Here is a 21177-nt window from a genome sequence, read left to right as displayed (position 1 = left end):
ATCCACATTCACATTGTATAAATCTATACAGATTCAATGTTGAACTCTTTGATCATCTAATCATTCAAATACTAAATCATACTACTATGTTTTAGGTTTATCAATTGAATCTAATATATCTCACAACTGTTCGATCCACATTCACATTGTATAAATCTATACAGATTCAATGTTGAACTCTTTGATCATCTAATCATTCAAATACTAAATCATACTACTATGTTTTAGGTTTATCAATTGAATCTAATATATCACACGAAGTAACCATCATAATTGACATATAAACTATTACAAATCGACTTAGAATCTTACACTATATTCCTTGAGATTGCGATTCTTTTTAGTTTATTTATATCTGGAGGAGGAAAAAGAAGATCGACACTAAATTAGATTTTTTTATACATTTTAGATAAATTTTAAGATACGCATTATTATAGTAATTATGATACGAATTGGATTAGAAATATACAATGAAATCTCAAATCAGAATTATTACTACTATTTAATGAGTGAATATATTGTTTCCTTTCTAGGCACATGAATTATTATATATAATAATATAAATAAGGGTGCTTTGTCAAATCAGATTCATTACTAATTAATGAATGAATAAATTGTTTCCTTTCCTAGATAGAAAATTTATTATAAATAAGGGTGCATTGTAGAATGAAGCAAGCAAAAGCAGAGATTTTTATGCAGTTTAGGTAACATTATTTAGCACGAGATTTTCAATAAATTTCGATCACTCTTGAACAGAGTACAAATTTTTTTAGGCAAGTAATGAAACGAAACCACTCAATCAAGAGATCCTATATGTGTTAGGGAAATTAGTGATTCATATTCTTGTTAGATAGAATCATAAATGGACTAACTAATAGTAAACTCGTTTGATCATCTAATCCTTCAAATACTAAATCACATGGTTTAGGTTTATCAATGGAGTGAGTATATAACATTAGCAACAGCTAGAAATTCCCAAATATAGATATATATATTTCAGTCTATTTTCATAGTTTAACATATACTACTAACATTTACATACAAAAAAGTACACATTGCATTCTTTCTCCAACTGAACTATATGCCAAAAGTTGTAGTCTCTACACTTGATGCAGAATTCTTGAATGTATTTATATATAACAGACACTCACACAAAAGGAAGGTTGGATCATCAGGATGATAGCAAGGGCTGCAAATACATACACGAGTGATTTTAGGGCGTTCGCATCAGCCTCCTTGGCCTTAGCTTTACCTACCTCCGGTTATGTTGTTCTCTCAGGCTCCGCCCTCTCCTGTACTCAATCTCCGCATCAGAATTGGACGAACCAAACGGATACTTCCGGCCGTTTCTAGGAGCCCCCATCTTCGAGTATATGTCTTCATCATCGCTTGGGATGTGGCTACTTGGCAACCCTCGCCGTTTTTGTGGGGCTTGATCTGAGAAAAGAAAGATAAGATAGCAATTTTCTTGTCAACAAGGCTTCATTAAGGGGTGGCGCTCGTTTATTTCATACGATAAATTAGATTGACAATACGTATGATTGAGTATTTGTAGGATTACGTAAATGTGTAACCAAGGTTTAGTCTAAGTTATCTTTGTCCAACTATGCTAGTATGACCCAAGGTAGACACTCTTGAAAAAGAAAAGAGACGAGCAAATTCACACAACGAATCGAGCAAGCACGGTGTAATCCAACCTAGTCAGCATTCAGTGAAGAATCGTAGGCATCTTTTTTTAGGTTTTGAAATGTATGACTTAGCATAGACTGTGGTGAAATAAAGATACAAAGAGGTAAGCATATTTACCTTCGGGGCTGTTGTACGAGCCGGGATGAGTCGGTCCTGCATCTCCAAGCTGCAGAGCAGGAAAGCCTTCTTGCTTCTTGCCTATCTCTGTCCTCTCTCTTGATGGTGCATTCAAGATGTTTCCATCCCCGGGGGGTTTGTCGGGGGTGAGCGGTGTCATGCTGAAGGAGTCGTCCGACACGTTTGATATCTCAACATAATGTGCTGTGGTGACGATTTCATCAGCACTGAACCCGAAAGAAGCCCTATAAGCCTCCAGTTCCTCAGGATCAGGTTTGGAAACTTTCGCCTGCCTGTTTTGGTGCCCGTTTCCGCCGTTCGAGTAAGCATCCGATTCTCGGGAGATACTTAACCTACCACCGGATTGAGAAAGCGAGGACTGGTCAAGATAGAACTGCGCGAACGTCTCGGGACAGAAGAAATTGGAATCTTGGTGCGACTTTCCGGCGCCGTCTGCCTCAAGCCCGATATACCGGCCCGACCCGGATTTTGAATGCCCGGGCTCTTGTGAAGGGATCGAAGGACTCCACTGAGAGGGATATTCTTTCTCTGGCGTCAAAGAAACAGGCGACCTGAGGGCACTTGCCGGGCTTCCCGGGTAGAGCGAATACGTGGCGTGAAGATCATTTGCAGCGAAGTAACTGTGCCTATCAGCGCCTTTCATATTGGTGGAAGACGAGAGGAAATGGGCGTAAGGCACGTCGGGGGAAGACGGAGTGGTCAAATGCGCCAACTCCGGCGGAGGTGTATAAGGAGCCGTGGATGGCTCGGTTGTGAAAGTCGAGAACACCGGAGGGGATACCAGCTGCGTCTCATGGGCGTATGGGCCGGTGACGAACATAGTAGACGAAGGACCGCTGGGAGAGTTGGCAGACAAGAAACAGTTGGGAGACTGAGCTGTCGACGGGAGTGCAGAATTCGAGAAAGAAGCAGGCGAAGATGGCGGAGCATAAAGAGACTGGGGGATTCCGGTCGTCTGATTAGGCAGCCCAATGGCTTGGGGGCCGTTCGGCTGATTCGATACTTGGTTCCCTTCGGGCATTCTTGATGCGGGCACAATCCGTTTTCCGCCTTTATTTTTACTGAAACAAGAAAGTCCAGTCCAACAACCTCCCCACCTCTTGCGCTGCAAATAAAGTAATACCATTAGCCATAATGTTCCATCAAATAAAGAGATGCTTTAAAAGGGAAACACAATCCTAATGAAAGAATCAAGCAAAGAATTTGGAAGAGGAGCCATAGAAAACAGGCGTTTTTCGAGGCATGGATTATGTAAACTTCTAATAATATGAAATGATATGGTCACATAATAACTATGTGAAAGTAAAGTAGAAGACTAGAAGTGATCAAGAATAAATAACTAAGTCATACTAATTGATAGATTGATGCATGTTCAGGAACTTATTGTTTTTATTAGTGATACTAATTGATATGGCCGTTTACATCACAAGAACTCGGATTTATAAAAAGATTAACTGATGGATTAGCAGTGAAATATACATCCATCATCGCAATACAATGACAGTTGATATATCATACATCCGACTACTGAAGCCACAACTGCACATTGAGTCACACGGCATAAGTTAAAACGACTATCTAGGCGTGCACCATGTTAATGTCGCTTACCAAATCAGGACGCCAATCAAACCTGAGAAAATATTTTCTTTTTTTGTATATTTATGCGTTTAATATCACAAACAAGTAGGCGATAAGGCCGTTGGCAGTTCTACAGTATCTAATGCAACACCATATCAATGTCTCAAATACTAATGGACAAAAGCATATATGACACTCCACAAAGCTCATGATCACAAAAGCATCGAAGCAAGACAGTCGTAAATTCCACCCCAGGCATGCAATCAATCACAGGCGGAAACATAAAAGCTTAGGGCTCATAATGCAATATACCCAGGAAGCCGGTGCTTGCTGTGGCTGCAGAAACCTAATCTGCTCCGATGCCATGGCCAAGTTGGGTTCGAAGGCACAACACAACCAAAATCTTTTGTATTAACTCTTTGCAACCCAAAAATTGTTGATGACACTTTGTAACTCTTATAATATCTCCTCTCTGTTATTCAAAACACAAGAAACCAACATTACATATGAAGAATGCACTAAGCAAGCATACTTATTTCAAGAAGACCAATGATAGTAAGATAACCTCTATAAATATTACTCCCTCCGTCCCGCACTACTCGCACTTATTTCCTTTTTGGGCGTCCCAAGTTACTTGCACTTTTTCCATTTTTAGTAAAAAATTTCACATACAGCCGTCATTTTTGACTTTCCTATACACTCATTCCTTAATCTCCGAGCCGAAAAGGAAATGAGCGAGTAGCCCGGGACGGAGGGAGTACTACTTAATTTCTACCTAATATAAAGAATTGGCCAACAAAGACAGTTCTAAAGAATCATTTTTTTACATTTAAAAAAAATTACTTTACACATTGAACTCCCACAATAGAAGCTCACATACTTCCAATTCTAACCCATCCAGATATTGGAACTTGTCATTGAGTTTTTGTCAGTTGTAACAACAAATAATTCCATGCCAATTTTGGACCCAAATATATGCATAATTTTTTTGTTTCAATTATGCTGAAAGCGACCCCACTAGAAATTAAAAGGAATAAAGTTCTTGTTGCCACTACTGAGGATGACAATATTCACCAACCTCCCAACAAATTCTCCACAACATCACATCATTATCCAAACAACACCAACAAGAACACACACACTGAGTAAAATTCCAAGCTTCAAACTTGCAACAAAAAATAGTAAAATGAGAGAAGCCCATTACAATTAACACGAAAATAGCAAGGCCCATCAAATTAAAACTACCAAAATGGAAATGTCAGAGACGAATTTCAGTACCTGAGCTGAAAGAAAAGGCTCACATTTCCATTGTTGAGATCTGCGGAAGCTCACTGATAAATTAATCAGCTAATGAAGAAAATACTGTGTGTGTGTATGTGAATAAGGTATGTGTGAAAGGTAAAAGGAAAAGCAATGGCTAGATCTAATCTGCAATCTGATTTCTTTCTTTTTCTCTTTCTTTTTGTTCTTTTTGATGGATTGTCTTAGTGTTTGCGAAAACTGCTTTGCTTTTACTTTTCTTTTTGTAAGAACAAAAATAGTGGAAAAAAAAGTAAAGACAAAGGGCTGGTCATAACGGCGTTACTGAATCTATACCTTTTTTTTACGTTGGTGGGATAATGAGTGGACGTGGCAGTTCATGATTGGCTGGTTTTGTCTTGGAGAATCATCTAGTACACGTTTTTTTTGCCCTCCTTTTAACTCGTGGGTAAATTTTTTTAATTTTTATGGAGGATCCATCCAGTTTAAAGTGAAACATTTTCATCTCCATACGAGATATTTTGAGTATAAGAAACACTACTATGACAGTTCAAATGAGAAGATACATAAAAGAAATTGAGCCACTTTAAATAAGACAATGAGTCAAGGAGTATATCTAACATACACATGTCAATATTTTTTTGTAGTATGCGTACAATAAATCTTAAATGTGGTATACAAAACACCATAATAAATGTATGTTATGCAATGCCAAAAAAGGGAGTACAAAATTTTTATTAGAGTGATATTAGATTGAGCATGACAGTTCACAAAAGGCATCAAAATTAATTGAAGTTATGTGATATCATTACATTATTGAACATTGATAAGTTGACGATGAATATCGGAATAAATCGGTTATACGAGATCTCTACCATACTGAAACACTTGATAGTAGATACCCGAAATAAATAGAAGTTTATATAATGCTGGATATCTTTACAACATTGAAATAACCCTTGATAGTAGATATGAAATAAATTGACCTTGTATTTTGTTTTCTTATCTCTAAAATTTAGTTAACAATGGTCACGCAGCTCATGTGGGCTTGGACCGTAGGAGTATGACTTATACTTGCTGGCCCATTTAGGCCCATTCATTTCGGGATGAGGCCCAAACTAAATTCAAAGGGATACACAAAAGAAGCGCGCATTTCCAAATTGTATTTCCGCGCCAAATTGCGCATCTCTTGTTTCTTTCTCACTCTCACACTCAAGCAATCGCCGGATGCAAAAATGCCGATCTCTTTCATCGCCGTCCAGTGTTTCGAGTGCTCCACCATGCAGGCAATCTCTCTCTCTCTCTCTCTCTCTCTCTCTCTCTCTCTCTCTCTCTCTCTCTCTCTCTCTCTCTGTTGTGTGTGAAGATGATAATTAGTGAAATGTGGAAGCAGGTGAAGCAGCAGAAGAAGAGCAGCAACAAATGGATCTGCGTGGTGTGCAATCAGAATCAATCCGTGCAGAAGGTGTTCGCGCAGTCGTTCACGGCGAAGGACGTGCGCAAAGTCGTACAGAATTTCAACATATCTCGCCAAATTTCCGATCAGCAGCATCCGATCTCCGGCGAAGAGCCTCAGATCACCGCCGACTCTCCAAAAAAGGAAGAGCAGAAGAGGAAAAGGAGCGATTGGACGGAGTACATCGATAGCGACGATCAGGAGGAATGCTCTGCTAAATTCGAGCTAGGGGTGCATTCTGCACAAGGTGTTCGATGAAATGGTTATAAGAGCAATCGCTCGATTTGTGATTTTGCTGTTTTTGTTTGTGTTTTTTGATGTTTGAACTAAGCAGGGGATGGTGGAATCGAGCCATTGGTTGTGACAGAGATGCCGAAGGCGATGTTCTCTAAGCCTAAAGTAAGGAACTACTCTTGCAGAGGGGAAAAGCTTTTGAGACCTTCGTTTCCAAACAGAAGAGATGGCAAAGTGCAGCAAAATGAAGGTAAATTTAGGAAAATTCTTCGCAGTTATGAATTTTGAGATAGAATAATAGTTATTCTCGTTGTCATCTATTGATATGCAACGGAAATAAAGAATACTATCCATGTTCATGGATGAAATTACGAGATAGGAACAAAAGAGCAGCTCTAATATAATATGGGGAAATATATGCTGAGTTTATTTCATTTGTCTGCTTTTATATAATATGCATCAAAATGTAGGTAGGTTAGGAAAATTCTGCACCGCATTATGAATTTTTGCTCAATAAAACTGCAGTCTTGAGTTAGACTTTTAAACAATTGATGTTTTTGTGCAGATTTGGGAAGAAATTCCAATGTGGTAAACGCTAAAGACAAGGGTTTGGATTTGAAATGGAACAGTTTTATGGCACAAATTCGAGAAAAACGTGATTTAGTCGGGGGAGAGAAACGCGATTCAGCAGGCAAGAACACGGTTTCAAAGTGGAGTAGCTACATAACTGCAGAGGATGAGGACGGGGACGAGGATCCTCTAACCTCGAAGATTATTGAGAAGAGAAAAGGTGGCGAAGATCATCTCTTACAGTTGTGGATGAACGATGAGGGATTAGAGGAAGACATCCACCATGATTTCCTCTGAAACTTCATCACCTTTCAACTTTTTAAACAATCTGTTTGCTATTATCTGCTTATTTTAAACCATTTTTGGAGTTCAAATATGATGTGAGCCTTGCCCGGAACCAATACGAAACAGGTAGGGAATTATGTGATGGTAGAGTGAATGATGCCACGAACGCGGTGAAATCTCGAACTAGTATAAATCGATAAACTATTTCAAGAACGAACATTTTGCTATAAGTAATCGGAATGGCGTATGCAAGAATAAACTTGACCAAAAACACATCAAAATTCTATTATCGAAATCTGGAAACAATCGACAATCTGAAGCCTTTTTATAGGCCTCGACTCCACAATAGATAAACTTGTAATGAAATCCTAATCTAATTGATAAACTCAAATATTATTGTGTAAATCCTGGAATGAATGAACCAATTATCTTCGAGATAAATACGAATCTTAAATTACTTAATTGAATCAATCTAAACCAATAAACTAAATACTAGTATCATTTTTTTTCATGCAAGAGCCCTTCTCCATGTGAAATAGTTGCTCTTCTTGCAAACTCTCCGGTCCATCAACAAACTGCACTTCCACTTTGGCCAAATGCATCTCCCCGTTGATCCTTCCTTCGCACAACACGCACTTTCCGACCCCATCTTCTCCCCCGCACAAATTTGCGAGCTCGACGAAAAGCATCCATCGGTTTGAACTAGTTTTGATCGGTTTTCGAGCACGTGTCAAAATAAATATAAAAAATAATCACTCAAGAAGCCCTAGCAAAAACGGAAATTTGTTAAACAATGGTTTTGCTCTGAATATTGTGTGTATTTACTGGAGGAACTATACGTGATACGAGGGTACTCGTATCGGTTCCGGCAGCGCGAAGTCACCGGAGAAGGGTTAGGTTCGTTCGCGGGATCCTCCCGTCGAGCAGCCTAGGGTTCTCGGTCAATTAGGGTTTGACGAGATGAACTTGCGAAAAATAAAGTACAATAAAAGATAAAGTAACATAAAGGATAAACTGAATTGATATTTCTTGAATGATTGAACTAAAGAACAATGTCCACTATTTATAATAGTGGATACTAACTTAATGAGCAAGACAAAAGATATGAAAAAGATATGCAAATCTATAATTAACTAACTAAATAATAATAATAATAATCGTATCAACTCCCCCACGGTTGAAATCCACCTTGTCCCCAAGGTGGGCACCATGAAGCAACAATGAGTGTCGAGGAATCCTCCTGGGTCAAACATACACCGAATAGTTGAGCGTCTCCCTGCATCAATGCGTCCATGAATGCTCAAGCATAGAGTGTCATTTTGCAGAGGAATCAACCGGGCATCGGCGTCGAGGAAAGTTGATCGATGATTAATACCTGTAACATCACCAACATGCCAAACCACATATTCACAGGCAATTACCTTCTTCATATTCTCAATGGAACCATCTTCGTCCTCTTTCAACAAAAAGAATCAATCTTGTTGCTCAACATTGTAATATCCAACTTGTTATGCTCTACCACATGTATAGGTTCTCGGCAAGTAAAAACAACATTACATGGATCATTTATGTCATCTTTACTACCATAAATTGGTCCACTAACATCAACACTAGAATGAATAATATTTTTTTCCTCTTCATCATTATCAACGACAATTAATTCCATCGAGTCATACCCGAAATTGGAGTCGCACGACAGAAATATTGTGGCTGGTGGAGGCGGGATAACACCGACAACAGGCAGCGAGGTTCTAGATGGATCGTGATGGAGATCAGCTGGGGCGGCGGCTGTCATCTGTGGTAGTGGACACGATACCAGCTCCGTGTACATGACACTGGTTGTAGGGTCTGGTGGAGGTCTTGTCGCGGCGTGTGGATCGCCCAGGCAGCGTTTGTTTGCATCCATCCGAGACGTCAATTGCTTGATAGTAGCAGTCAAACGCTCGAGCTGTGAAGCCAAGGCAGCCACCGTTAGGTTCGGTTCAAACTCCGGCGTCACTGGATCACGTGGCATGTTGAGAGGCTCCATATGGCCGACATCGTTGGTCGTTGGGAGACATTGCCAATCCGGTTGATTGGGAGGTTGCGGATATAACAATGGTGAGTCTGGATAGGAGTATCCAAATTGCACGTTCTGGCTCTGGAGGTAAAAACACGATGTGGGGCTCGGCATGGGCAGTGGCGAGAGGAACGGTCTATTGAACTGGCGATGGACGTAGTCAGTGTAGGTGTATGACATGATGGTGGAAATACTGAGGATGAGCTCTCAATGAAAGCACCAGATGATACGAGGGTACTCGTATCGGTTCCGGCAGCGTGAAGTCGCTGGAGAAGGGTTAGGTTCGTTCGCGGGATCCTCCCGTCGAGCAGCCTAGGGTTCTCGGTCAATTAGGGTTTGACGAGATGAACTTGCGGAAAATAAAGTACAATAAAAGATAAAGTAACGATAAAGGATAAACTGAATTGATATTTCTTGAATGATTGAACTAAAGAACAATGTCCACTATTTATAATAGTGGATACTAACTTAATGAGTAAGACAAAAGATACGAAAAAGATATGCAAATCTATAATTAACTAACTAAATAATAATAATAATAATAATAATAATAATAATAATAATAATAATCATCGTATCAATACGCCTCTTTATAGGCTAGAGATTACACTCATATGGTAAGAAACAATCATGGTAATTAGTATCCCTATACTTGGTATGCTAAATCAAATTCTCAAATTTTGTCAATTATATGATTCTGGAAGATTTCTTTCCAACACTCCCCTCAAGCTATGTGACGGGATAACCGATACTGAGCTTGCCCAATACTTCATGAAATGACTTCGTGTTGACTGCCTTCATCAGGATGTCCGCCAGTTGATCTTCAGATTTGACATAAGGTAGTTCCACAATTTTCGACTCAATATTCTCCTTAATGAAAAGTCGATCCACCTCCACATGTTTTGTTCGATCATGCTGAACAGGATTTTCAGAAATGATGATAGCAGCTTTATTATCACACAATAGTCTGCACGATTGTGGAGACTTTAACTCCAACTCGGTCATGATTCTCTTCAACCATAGTACTTCAGTTAGTCCACTTTTGATTCCACGAAACTCAGCCTCAGCACTTGAAAGTGCTATTGTTTCTTACTTCTCCATGTCACCAGATTTCCACCAATGAACGTGAGGTACCATGCCGTAGATTTTCTATCGTTCGGGTTTCCTGCCCAATCTGCATCAGTATATCCATGTATCTCTAGGTGCTCATTTTTTTTAAATAGTACTCCATATCCAATTGTTCCCTTCAGATATCAAACAGTTCTCAGAACTGTTTCCTAGTGTTCTTCCTGTGGTGCATGCATGAACTGGCTTATTACCCCAACAGCATAAGCTAGATCTGGTCTTGTATGAGAAAGATAGATTAACTTTCCTACTAGCCGCTGATATTTCCCTCGATCAGCTGGTCTCCCTTCTTCCTTGATTTGTAGTCCATGATTCTGCATCATTGGTGTTTCTGCAGGCTTGCAGTCGAGCATACAAGTCTCTGCAAGTAAGTCGATGACATATTTTCTTTGATTGATGAATATTCCTTGTCGTGATCTCAGTACTTCAATCCCCAAAAAAAACTTTAGGAGACCTAGATCCTTCATCTCGAACTCACGGAAAAGATTCTCCTTCAACTGACATATTTCTTCCTCGTCATCTCCTGTAATGATCATATCATTTACATAGATGATGAGGCATGTGATCTTTCCATTCTTCTTCTTGAGAAATAATGTGTGGTCTGAATTACTCTGCAGATACTCATATTTCTTCATCACTTCAGTAAACCTTCCGAACCAGCTCTTGGAGATTGTTTGATGTCATACAGAGTCTTCTTGAGCTTGCAGACTTTTCCCTCACAAAATTCCCCAGAGATGGGGGTTCCATGTATACAGGCTTGGTCAACTCTCCGTGCAGAAATGCATTGGTTACATCAAATTGATGTAAAGGCCAGTCTATTTTAGCAACAACTGAGAATAGAACTCTTACTGTATTGATTTTTGCAACAGGTGAGAAGGTCACAGCATAATCCATACCATACGTATGAGTGTATCCTTTAGCTACTAGTCTAGCTTTGTAACGGTCAATCGATCCATCGGGTCACCCTTTGATTGTGAATACCCATCTGCATCCTATAGTTTTTGCTCATTTGGGTAGTTTGCTCAGTTCCCAAGTTCCATTCTTCAGTAATGCTTTAATCTCCACAAGCATTGCATCCCTCTAGTGTTTGACTTTCCACGTTTCTTCTGCTATACATGGAATGTTTTATTCTTCATATAGGGCTGCTTCAAAGGCCCTAGCCATTTTGTCAGATTCCCTTTCACACAATTAGCAACTGCATAACGACTCTTCTTGCCTATTTTCTCAGGCGAGAATCTCTTCGCGGGAATTCCTCGTGTACTACGATATGGAAGCACATACTGACAGGTATCTCCATCAATAGTATTATCTCATGTATCTTCAATAGTGTCAGCTGAAATAGTACTGACCTCAGTTGGTACAGGGGTTACCTCAGATATCGGATGAGAAGAGTCATCGGGAAGTGACACGAAAGACTCGAACTCTGGCATGGGCAAGACCGGTCCGACGGCAATGCTAACCGGCTCTGGTGGATTCTCGTTCAAGAGATTTGGCGGTGACACAAACCAACTTAGGTAGTCCTCCCCAGGGCTACCCGAATCACTCTCCCCCTGACACTAAGGTGGTTATGGTAATAGAATTCGGTTTCAAAAAAATTACAGTTCATGGTAGTAACTACCCTCTTTGACATTGGATCGTAGCACCGATATCCCTTTTGGTTTATCCCATACCCAACAATGACGCATTTAGTGGCACAGGGTGATAGTTTAGACCTTTCATGTTTGGAAATATGAACATACACTGAGCAACCAAAAACTTTGGGGAGAAGGCTTAGGCTTTCAAGAATTTTGGCAAGTTTGGATAGTATATCGGGTGGTGTTTTTTTGTTTAGGATTTTAGTGGGAAGGCGGTTCATAAGATAGACTAAGGTGGCAATTGCTTCTGGCCAAAAAAGTTTAGGAACTTTAGAATCAATGAGTAGGGCTCGGGTGATTTCTAAGATCATTCTGTTTTTTCTTTCTGCTATCTCATTTTGTTCAGGTGTGTAGGAGCAAGTGGTTTGGTGGATGAGGCCTATTCCTGTGAAAAATTGAGACATGTGTTGATTAACAAATTCCCGCCTATTGTCAGACCTAAGGGTTTTAGTTGTGGTTTGAAACTGGGTTTGGACCATCTTAAAGAAAAGGATAAATTTATCAACTACTTCAGACCTGTGTTTCAAAAAATAAATCCATGTCATCCTAGTGCAATCATCAACAAATATCACAAAATATCGAAAACCATTACTACCAACTATGGGTGCAGGACCCCACACATCAACATGTACTAGGGAAAATATAGACTTCATACAAGTATTCGAAGATTTGAAGGATTGTCCGTGGCTCTTGGCTTTGAACTCCGAAGCCGTATCCGATTCCTCCCGATAAAGAGTCGGCGCTGCCGTGGCTGTCTGCAATCGATGTTGGGGACACCGGTGGCATGAGCTTTTGTCGAGCCTTTTCCCTCTTCACCCATCCATACACGATCTCCACCGAGGGAAGATAGACTTCTTTGAGAATGTCCCGTCGGATGCTATCGTACTCCTGGTTTAAGCCCGACAAGAACTTGAATAATCTCTTGTGTTCGAGTGCACTCGGAATTGACTGATTCCTTTGTCGCAACAGTCCACTGGTGATTTTTGGCTCCAGTCCACGCTTATCCACATCACGTGGATTTTTCGGTAATATGTTTCTAAGTCCATACTCCCTTGTTTGATTGAATTCGCCTTTTCCTCCAAGTCATATATGAGGTATAGATCTGCCTCACTCTCGAACGTTGTTGCAAGGTTATCCCAAATCGCCTTAGATGTTAGATGATGTGCAAAGTCGGCAATAATATCGTTCTCGATATTATCCACAATCCAGGAAAAGACTATCAAGTCGGCCTCCTCCCATTCTTCATACTCCTTGCTCCCCAGTTCAAGTGGTGCCGGTTTGCCTGTGATGTGTGCAAGGACTCCCCTGCATCCGATCTGAACTTTCATAAGTCTAGACCATAACGGGTAATTCCTCCTGTTAAGCTTAAATGCCACAATGACATTCTTGCTTGCCCTCAATCTGTTTGAGGACGATTCAATATTGGGTTTTTCGTCTGACATCTTGATGTAGGAATCTGGTTTTCTCGCTTGATCTAAACGTTTGGTCGGGATTGGAATGATAAGGCTATGATGATATTTTTCTGAGCCTAGGATTTAACCTAGGATTTAACCTGCTCTGAAGCCATGTTAAACAATGGTTTTGCTCTGAATATTGTGTGTATTTACTGGAGGAACTATACGCCTCTTTATAGGCTAGAGATTACACTCATATGGTAAGAAACAATCATGGTAATTAGTATCCCTATACATGGTATGCTAAATCAAATTATCTAATTTTGTCAATTATATGGTTCTGGAAGATTTCTTTCCAACAAAATTAATATATCTATCTAAGCAGCATCAAAAAATAATTTTGAGTTCAGAATAAATAAAGACCTTAGCAAAGGCAAAAAAATGGGTGGTTTGCTTATTGGTTTTAAGACAAGGATCGAAGTTGATCGCCGATGTCGGACCCGCTCGATGCCAAATGGAGTACATTCATCGCCTCAACGACTTTCTTCTTGAGGGCGTCCGGTGACTCTATCAGGTGAAGCACCTCAGTTTGGTCCATCTCCAGCAGCATGCCAGTGACTTTTCCTGCGTGGTTACGCTCTAGGCGCTCGACCAGAGGGTAGAGTTGTTCGCCGAGCATCTGCAGTGTTTGGATCTATGAGATGAAAAGGGTAAGATAGGAGATGGTGCGATGGAAATGGACTAACCATGCGCTGATTTTCTGGTGAAGCAGATGCCAAGGCTGATGCGAGGGTTGGTCGAGGCAATGGCAGTGAAATCGGGATGTCTAGAGAAGCTCCCGATGTTGGAGATGATGCATCAATAGGTAGTGGCATCATTGGTCCCATTAGGCCTTGAGGAACCATGGAGGGGTTGATGCCGTTTCGCGCATTCGGCATGTATCTGTTGAAACCTTGATTTCCGTACATCTGCACACAAACGCGCGCGCACACATCGCATTAGTACACATATACGAACAAACCATCATTGAAGAGACATGGGAAGGACGAAGAAACCTGTTGCTGAGGCTGTGGAGAATTTGCACCTCTCCTAGGATCCGGCCGGGGACCGGGCTGAGTTTGCTGCTGAAGTTGGAAAGGCAAGATGAAATTCGATGGGACTCCCGGCTGTAGAGCAGGCATGTGCTGCTGCTGAAATCCATACCCGGGCGTCTGAGGGATGAGCCCGGGACCAACTTGGCCGAAGTAAACTTGCTGATGAGCATGCCTCGGTGAGCTGGAGTGGAACCCCGGCATAAGTGGAGACATGCTGCCAGAGGATCGCGTCTGAGTAAAATGTGCCTGAGCAGAGCAAGACGCGGTTGTTCAATCATAACGCAAAATGTCGTGCAAACTTCAAACTCTCTTCTACTTATGGAAAAACTATCTTGCAAAGGTAGTGCATTTACCTGCAGCCAAGCTTTCCTTTCATCTTTTCTTTGAGCCACTGCAACATATAGAGGTTTCCTCCCAATAATCTTCCCATTCATTTCATTCAACTGCAATGTAATGAAGAGCTCTTAACAACTCAAGAAAAAATAAACTGAAATGTAATGAAAAATAACAATCTATGTTCTACATATAAAAGGCATAGTGCACCAAATGAACTCCAAGAAAAGCTTCAAATCTAAAAACACATGATTGAAGAATCGCCTTACAGCTTTGGTCGCTTCTTCAGGACTAGCGAATGCCACAAAACCCGAACCTTTGCTCAGTCCATTCAAATCACGCACGAGCTAACACAGAGGCAGAAAACATATCAGCAACATTTAAAACAAATCTGTGTGTTTAAAAAGTACCTTGCTTGATGTAATGTTTCCAAACTCTGAAAATAGTTCCTTCAGCCTCTCTTCATTCACACTATCATCAAGATTCTTCAAATAAAGGTTAGCACCCTTTAATTTCTCGAACCTACTATTCCTCTCCTGCTCGAACTGAGACTTGAGTTCCGCCTCTCTTTCCGCCTTCTTTTCAGCCCTTGCAACATACAACACCTTATCATCGGATGAGGATCCGTTCAGATTCTCAACTGCAGCAGCTGCAGAATCAGGGCTCTCGAAATTCACAAAGCCAAAGCATTTCGACTTCCCATTGCCATCTTTCATGATCACCGCGCTAGTGATCCCTCCAAACTTATCGAACATTTTCCTAAGGCTCTCATCCGTGGCACTCTCGGACAGGTTTTTCACGTAAACGTTCGTGAATTTTGGCGATCCTTTCCCCCGGTTTCTCTCCTGTCGACGCACAAAAATCCCCACGTAGACTTTCTTGTCGTTTATCAACATGCCATTCAGCCTTTGGATGGCGTTTTGCGCGGCTTCCTCCTTGTCGAACTGCACGAAGCCATAGCCCCTCGAGTTCTCGTTGTGATCGACCGCGATCTTGCAAGAGAGCACAGTTCCGAAGGCAGAGAAGGTCTCGTAGAGCGCCTTTGTGTCGATTGCTTGATCCAAATTCTTGATGAAGAGATTAGCATATCCACTTTTCCGGAGGCTAGGATCTCTGTGAGAGAACATGATCCGGATTGGCTTTCCATTTACATGAGTGAAATTCAAAGCATCCTTTGCATTAGAAGCTGCACATTACCACAATTTTAAGCCATCAAATATAAAATTTTATCTATCATCACTAAGCTAAATGGGAATCATAAGGAAATAGCTCAAAATTGATAAAATCAGAGAATTGGAAAATTGTACGCACACAATTCAGATTGGGGATCTGAATAATCAAATCACACCATCATCACTATTAATTCAATCATATTCCAAAAAAAAAACATGTGGAGGAATCAATTGGAAATGCATGCTAATTAAAAACAGAGTGAATTGCGATCACCGTCGATCGGAGAATTGAAATTGACGTAGGCATATCCGAGCGACGATCGGCGCGTCACATCTCTGCAAATCCTGACAGAGGCGACCGGCGCCACGTGGCTGAACAGATCGTAGAGCTTGCTCTCGTCCACCATGGCGTCCAGATCGCCGACGTAGAGCGACGAGTTAGGGAAAAGAGCGCCCGGCACAGTCACGGCCGGAGCTGCCGCCATCAACGCCGGTGGCGGAATCGCCGTCGCCGCCATGCCGAAAGCCTAACTCTTATCTAGGATTGCGATCGACAGCTGGTAACGGTGTAGGAATCACATGTGATCTAGAATTCCGATCGATTCGAATAATAAGCCTCTCATCTCTCTCTAAAATTCCAAAATTTGAAGGCGAAGGAAAACGTTGTGGTTGGTGTTTTATACGGTTGAGTTGCAACTAACTGATTCAAACAAGAAATCAGCGTGCGGCTGGGGAGTGATGACATGGCATTCTGTTCCGTTTTATTTGTGATTTGTTTTTCTTTTGATATAGTCAAAATATGATTATTACTCATTTTACACTAGATTTTATTTACATCTTCAAATAAATTGGGTCAATCATACTTTTCATAATATTTTCAACTTTAAAACTGTTATCAAACCATTATCAGATAATTCAGTTTCTAGTCTCCTTCTCCGTCCCAAAAAATATGAACAATAGGTTCGACACGAGTTTTAATAAATAAGGAAAAAAAGTAAAGGGAGTATGAACAATAGATTCAGCATGAGTTTTAATAAATAAGGGAAAATGTAAAGAGAGAGAAAGGGCATTGGAAATAATGTTAGTGGAGAGTAAGGTCCACATTATTGTAGTGGTATAAGTTGTTAATGGTAATGGTATAAGTTATAAATAAAATGATGTATATGGGTAATATGTTGTTTGAATTTTTCAAAATTAAAAAGTTCATACTTCGGTTTGCAAGATTGTATCTCATGATTAAATATGTAGTGTGTTTAGTTCATGAGATTCACTCTCACAAGTCAATCATAGATGGATAATCATGAGATAATTAGTCATAGCTAGTCTCGTCCAACTAAAATAATCTCACAACTCAATTCTATATTATATCTTGATACCACTTTATCTAGGAAACCAAACACCACTTTTAAGAACGGATAAAAAATGAAATAGTTCGTACTTTTAATGGTTTGATCCGCGGATATAAATGAAATGGGGAAGAATGTACACATGTGTTTTCAGCGTGATATGTCACGCCAAAATTGAAGATGATAGATTTGATAAAAGATTAGTGTTACAGACGTTCTCCGTAACGAGGCCGGATGGCTAACTTCTCGGAGAGATAAGGTGATCGAACCTTCGACGTGCTCGAAGGAAAGCTCACGAATTGCTGATTTTCGGACGTTCTCCGATGAACAACAATTTGGAAACGAAATATGATATTCTTGTTACTCAAGACAAGTTTGTGGAAAATAATATATTCATTGAATTATTCATTAAAACGATAACAACCTAGCCCTATTTATAATACTAGAATACTAGCTTAGGAAACAAGAAACAAATATAAGAAAAGATATGCAAATCCCTAATATATCTAAACTAATAAATAATGGTAGAATACTCGTATCAATTAGATATATAATTGATAGTGTTTTTACAAAGATTAGAGTAGATTTGAAAACACTGTAAAAGATCAGAAATCCCTCTAGCTAGTAAGCAATAAATTCCCTAACACTAACAAATAAGACAAATTTTGGGCAACATTTTATATGTGTCCCTTTTGAGTAATAGCCACATTACTGCCCATATAATTTTTTAAAAAAATATACATAAATCAATAATTCTAGCAATACTCAAATTCTATTTAATTATTCTATCTTAAAAGGAGTAAATGAACTCTTTGTGTTCAAGCAAAGTTTTAAGCGAAACAAAGGATGGCTTGAAATGGCATGCAATGCTATTTTGATTGAAAGAGCCAAAACCATGGCAAACTCGAGTAGTCTTGGTGTTGTTGTCGTAGCAATATCGTTCTTCTCTAGCCTCCATCAAGATCATGTCATTACCCATCACTTTGGTTGGGAGAGACCTCTTCATATCTCTCACAACCATATTCTTAGGTATCACAAATTGCACACTCCAATCCCCTTCTCCCCTCATTATCCACATTCTCATCCCATCCTCAGCACAATCACACACACACAAACACTCCTCCAAAACACATAGTCTCCGAAAGCCATTGGGACGAGGCGGAGCTGAGAAACTGGTGAAAACCTCGCTTTCAAGATCGAACGAGCAAACTCTCTCCCAGTGTTGTAGCCAGTGAAGCTTCCCGCCCACAGATGCACAATTTTGTTTACTTGCGATTTTGGGTGGGCTCCGGCCCACCCTCCAATGCCCTGTCCCTAGAGTGTGTACCTGACATTTTTTACCCCGTACTATCCAAACTAGTTTAAATTGCTTGTTTTTCTTGCTCAATCCGAATCCATAGTTAACGTCGTCGCGCTCCACCCGACGTCTATGGGTGACTGGATACCTAACGTTGTCAAATGTACACTAATGAGTTCAAACAAATAAAATAACAAATATTGGTCCCTAAAACCTTAAACTTGGGTGAAATTATGGTATTTCTCATGAACTTTATAATTTTGTCTAAAATATCACAAACTTTACATTCTGTTAGTTATTTCCCACAACATGTCAATCACCATATTCGATTAATGTATGTGACTTTTTGTTTATCCTTCTTGGCACACCTAAATCAAACGTGGCTTTTTATACTCCCTCGGTTCCTTGTTAATTGAAGCGTTTTTTTGACACGAAGTTTAAGAATAATGTGTTAAATAGATGGTGGATAAAGGAAGAGAGAATAAAATAAAAAAATGATTACTTTTTGCAAATAGAAATGACTTAATTAACTTGGAACTTCCGAAAACAGTAAAATGACTCTATTAACATGGAACGGAGAGAATATTACTTGGCACGAACTTAAAAAGTAATTTAAAATACCATAAACGTTTCACGGTTACCCATATAGAATAAGTTTTTGCCGAAAATATCATATTGGGCCAGTTTGGGAAATAACAAACACAATGAATATATTGTTTGTGATATTTTAGACCAATTTTAAAGTTTGTGGGAAATACTAAAATTTATAGTTTTAGAGACCAATATCCCATAAAATAATGCATGGAATCTAATGGAGAAAAATGTAGACTATTTGATTCGCATCAGATACCTAATGTCCGCAAGGCGGCCGTATCTTGCAGGATTGACCTCATCCGGGATGGCAACCCTCACGTACTCACGGGTGACCGGATTGCACACGGAGAGGGCTTGCGAACACGGCCACCACAGCACGATCAAGCCCTCGGCTGACGAGCAACACGGGAGAGGCTTGTGCTCGGCCAACGTGTGGAACGGGGGCAACGGGACGGGGGTGGTGGTGGTGGTTCCGTTTTTCATTAAATCCACAATTTTGAACGAGTGTGAGCCTGTGTGGTTTACGAGGACGCAGCCGTGCTCGGGGTCGTGGACGACATTGCGCGACAATTCCACGCATACGAAGACAGTGTCGTGTTCGTGTTCGTGTTTGAAACGATGGAGCCTGGGGAAGTCCCGGGATTTGACCGCGTCACGGAATGCCTTGAATGCGAGCTTGGATCGGATGATGCTACCGTAGGGAAGTCTGGAGATTATATTTACAGTGATTTCTTGTGGAAGATTTTCAAAGACATCGAAACCATTGTTGCGTTTCATCTTTGCTTGCTTCTTTCAACAATAACCCTAACTTATTAATAATTCAACTAACGATGAATCTGATTTAAAATTTGAGATGTCATATATAATACTATAACTTATTCTAATTAGGAAATTATATAAATATATGTATATAGAATCTAATTTGGAATCCATCTAATTTACTTGTTTAGAAAATCATATATATTTCCATTTTACTCGTGCATAAAATTCATTAGTCATGAAAATTAACATATATATTCATTATTTAAATATGAAAACTTTCCTTTAAATTTATAATATTATGTAAATTATGTAATTATTCACGCGACTTTTTTTACCCTTATGACACTTTATTTTAGGAGATCTCTGAATACATGAAATAAATAGTATTACAATGGAAATTAAAATATGAAGGGTTGATAATAAAACGAGCTACTAACATGTGGTTATCCAAATACAAAAAATCAGTATTTTACATTTCAATATCATAACAAAGGCCAGCATCATGCATGACCATTCATATTGGGAACAATGGGAAGAAAACGAGAGATATTTTTGTGCACCATATATTTGTCGTAGTAGCTAGTTTTTTTTATCATCAATTAATATTTTACTGCTATTAATTATACTATTATAAATATATAGCTTGAAAGAAAAGAAGTGAAATTAATTAATGTGGATATGAAAGTTGCGGTGAATAAGCATTATAATTAAAAACGGCGCATAAATTCTAAGGAAAGTTCCCATATTTAAAATAATGAATATATTTAGATTGACAGTTTTTAATATCCATATGTTGAATCCTCTAGAATTAGGTATCAAAATATCTAGATTTGTTTAGTAGAATTATTTATATACAGTATTATTTTGTTAAATATTATCTAATTATTTATATAAATTATCAAAGTGTAGAATAGAGATATCTAGAATAAGTGAGGAATGTCTATAAAAATGGGTGAGTTTCTATCATTTTGTATAAGTTGAGAAATTAAATAGTACTAAAATATTTTTTAGTTTGTCCAACACCAATATCTACTAAATAATTTGTTATATATTCCACCCATTATCCCCAAATATATCTTCTAAATTAAATCACTCATCCAATTTATTTAAAATTCATGTCTGCTTTTTTGCTTGCTTCATTCAACGATGCACCCTTT

General features: G+C 39.4%; 3 protein-coding genes across 3 annotated transcripts; 1 reads left to right on the top strand and 2 right to left on the bottom strand.

The window, feature by feature from the left end:
• Nucleotides 1-978: 978 nt before the first annotated feature.
• Nucleotides 979-4936, bottom strand: LOC121760032 (uncharacterized protein At1g76660-like). Its single transcript, XM_042155635.1, has 4 exons — nucleotides 4684-4936; nucleotides 3718-3877; nucleotides 1807-2932; nucleotides 979-1437 (listed from the first exon to the last, which is right to left on the bottom strand). Exons 2-4 carry the CDS (start codon nucleotides 3769-3771, stop codon nucleotides 1253-1255), a joined length of 1365 nt encoding a protein of 454 aa, XP_042011569.1. The 5' UTR covers nucleotides 3772-3877; nucleotides 4684-4936; the 3' UTR covers nucleotides 979-1252.
• An 894-nt stretch (nucleotides 4937-5830) lies between these two features.
• On the top strand, nucleotides 5831-7299 carry LOC121761302. The gene is made up of 4 exons (XM_042156954.1): nucleotides 5831-5951; nucleotides 6059-6368; nucleotides 6456-6605; nucleotides 6921-7299. The coding sequence occupies exons 1-4, from the start codon at nucleotides 5901-5903 to the stop codon at nucleotides 7220-7222; spliced, it is 813 nt and encodes a 270-aa protein (XP_042012888.1). The 5' UTR covers nucleotides 5831-5900; the 3' UTR covers nucleotides 7223-7299.
• Nucleotides 7300-13693: 6394 nt separating this feature from the next.
• On the bottom strand, nucleotides 13694-16602 carry LOC121761080 (polyadenylate-binding protein 5-like). The gene is made up of 7 exons (XM_042156673.1): nucleotides 16296-16602; nucleotides 15260-16035; nucleotides 15119-15196; nucleotides 14870-14959; nucleotides 14478-14762; nucleotides 14169-14390; nucleotides 13694-14101 (listed from the first exon to the last, which is right to left on the bottom strand). The coding sequence occupies exons 1-7, from the start codon at nucleotides 16537-16539 to the stop codon at nucleotides 13886-13888; spliced, it is 1911 nt and encodes a 636-aa protein (XP_042012607.1). The 5' UTR covers nucleotides 16540-16602; the 3' UTR covers nucleotides 13694-13885.
• Nucleotides 16603-21177: the final 4575 nt, after the last annotated feature.

Source organism: Salvia splendens, chromosome 13, assembly GCF_004379255.2.
Source record: "Salvia splendens isolate huo1 chromosome 13, SspV2, whole genome shotgun sequence".
NCBI lineage: Eukaryota > Viridiplantae > Streptophyta > Magnoliopsida > Lamiales > Lamiaceae > Salvia > Salvia splendens.
Note: the sequence above shows the minus strand (reverse complement) of the source record. Positions and strands in the feature narration are given on the sequence as shown.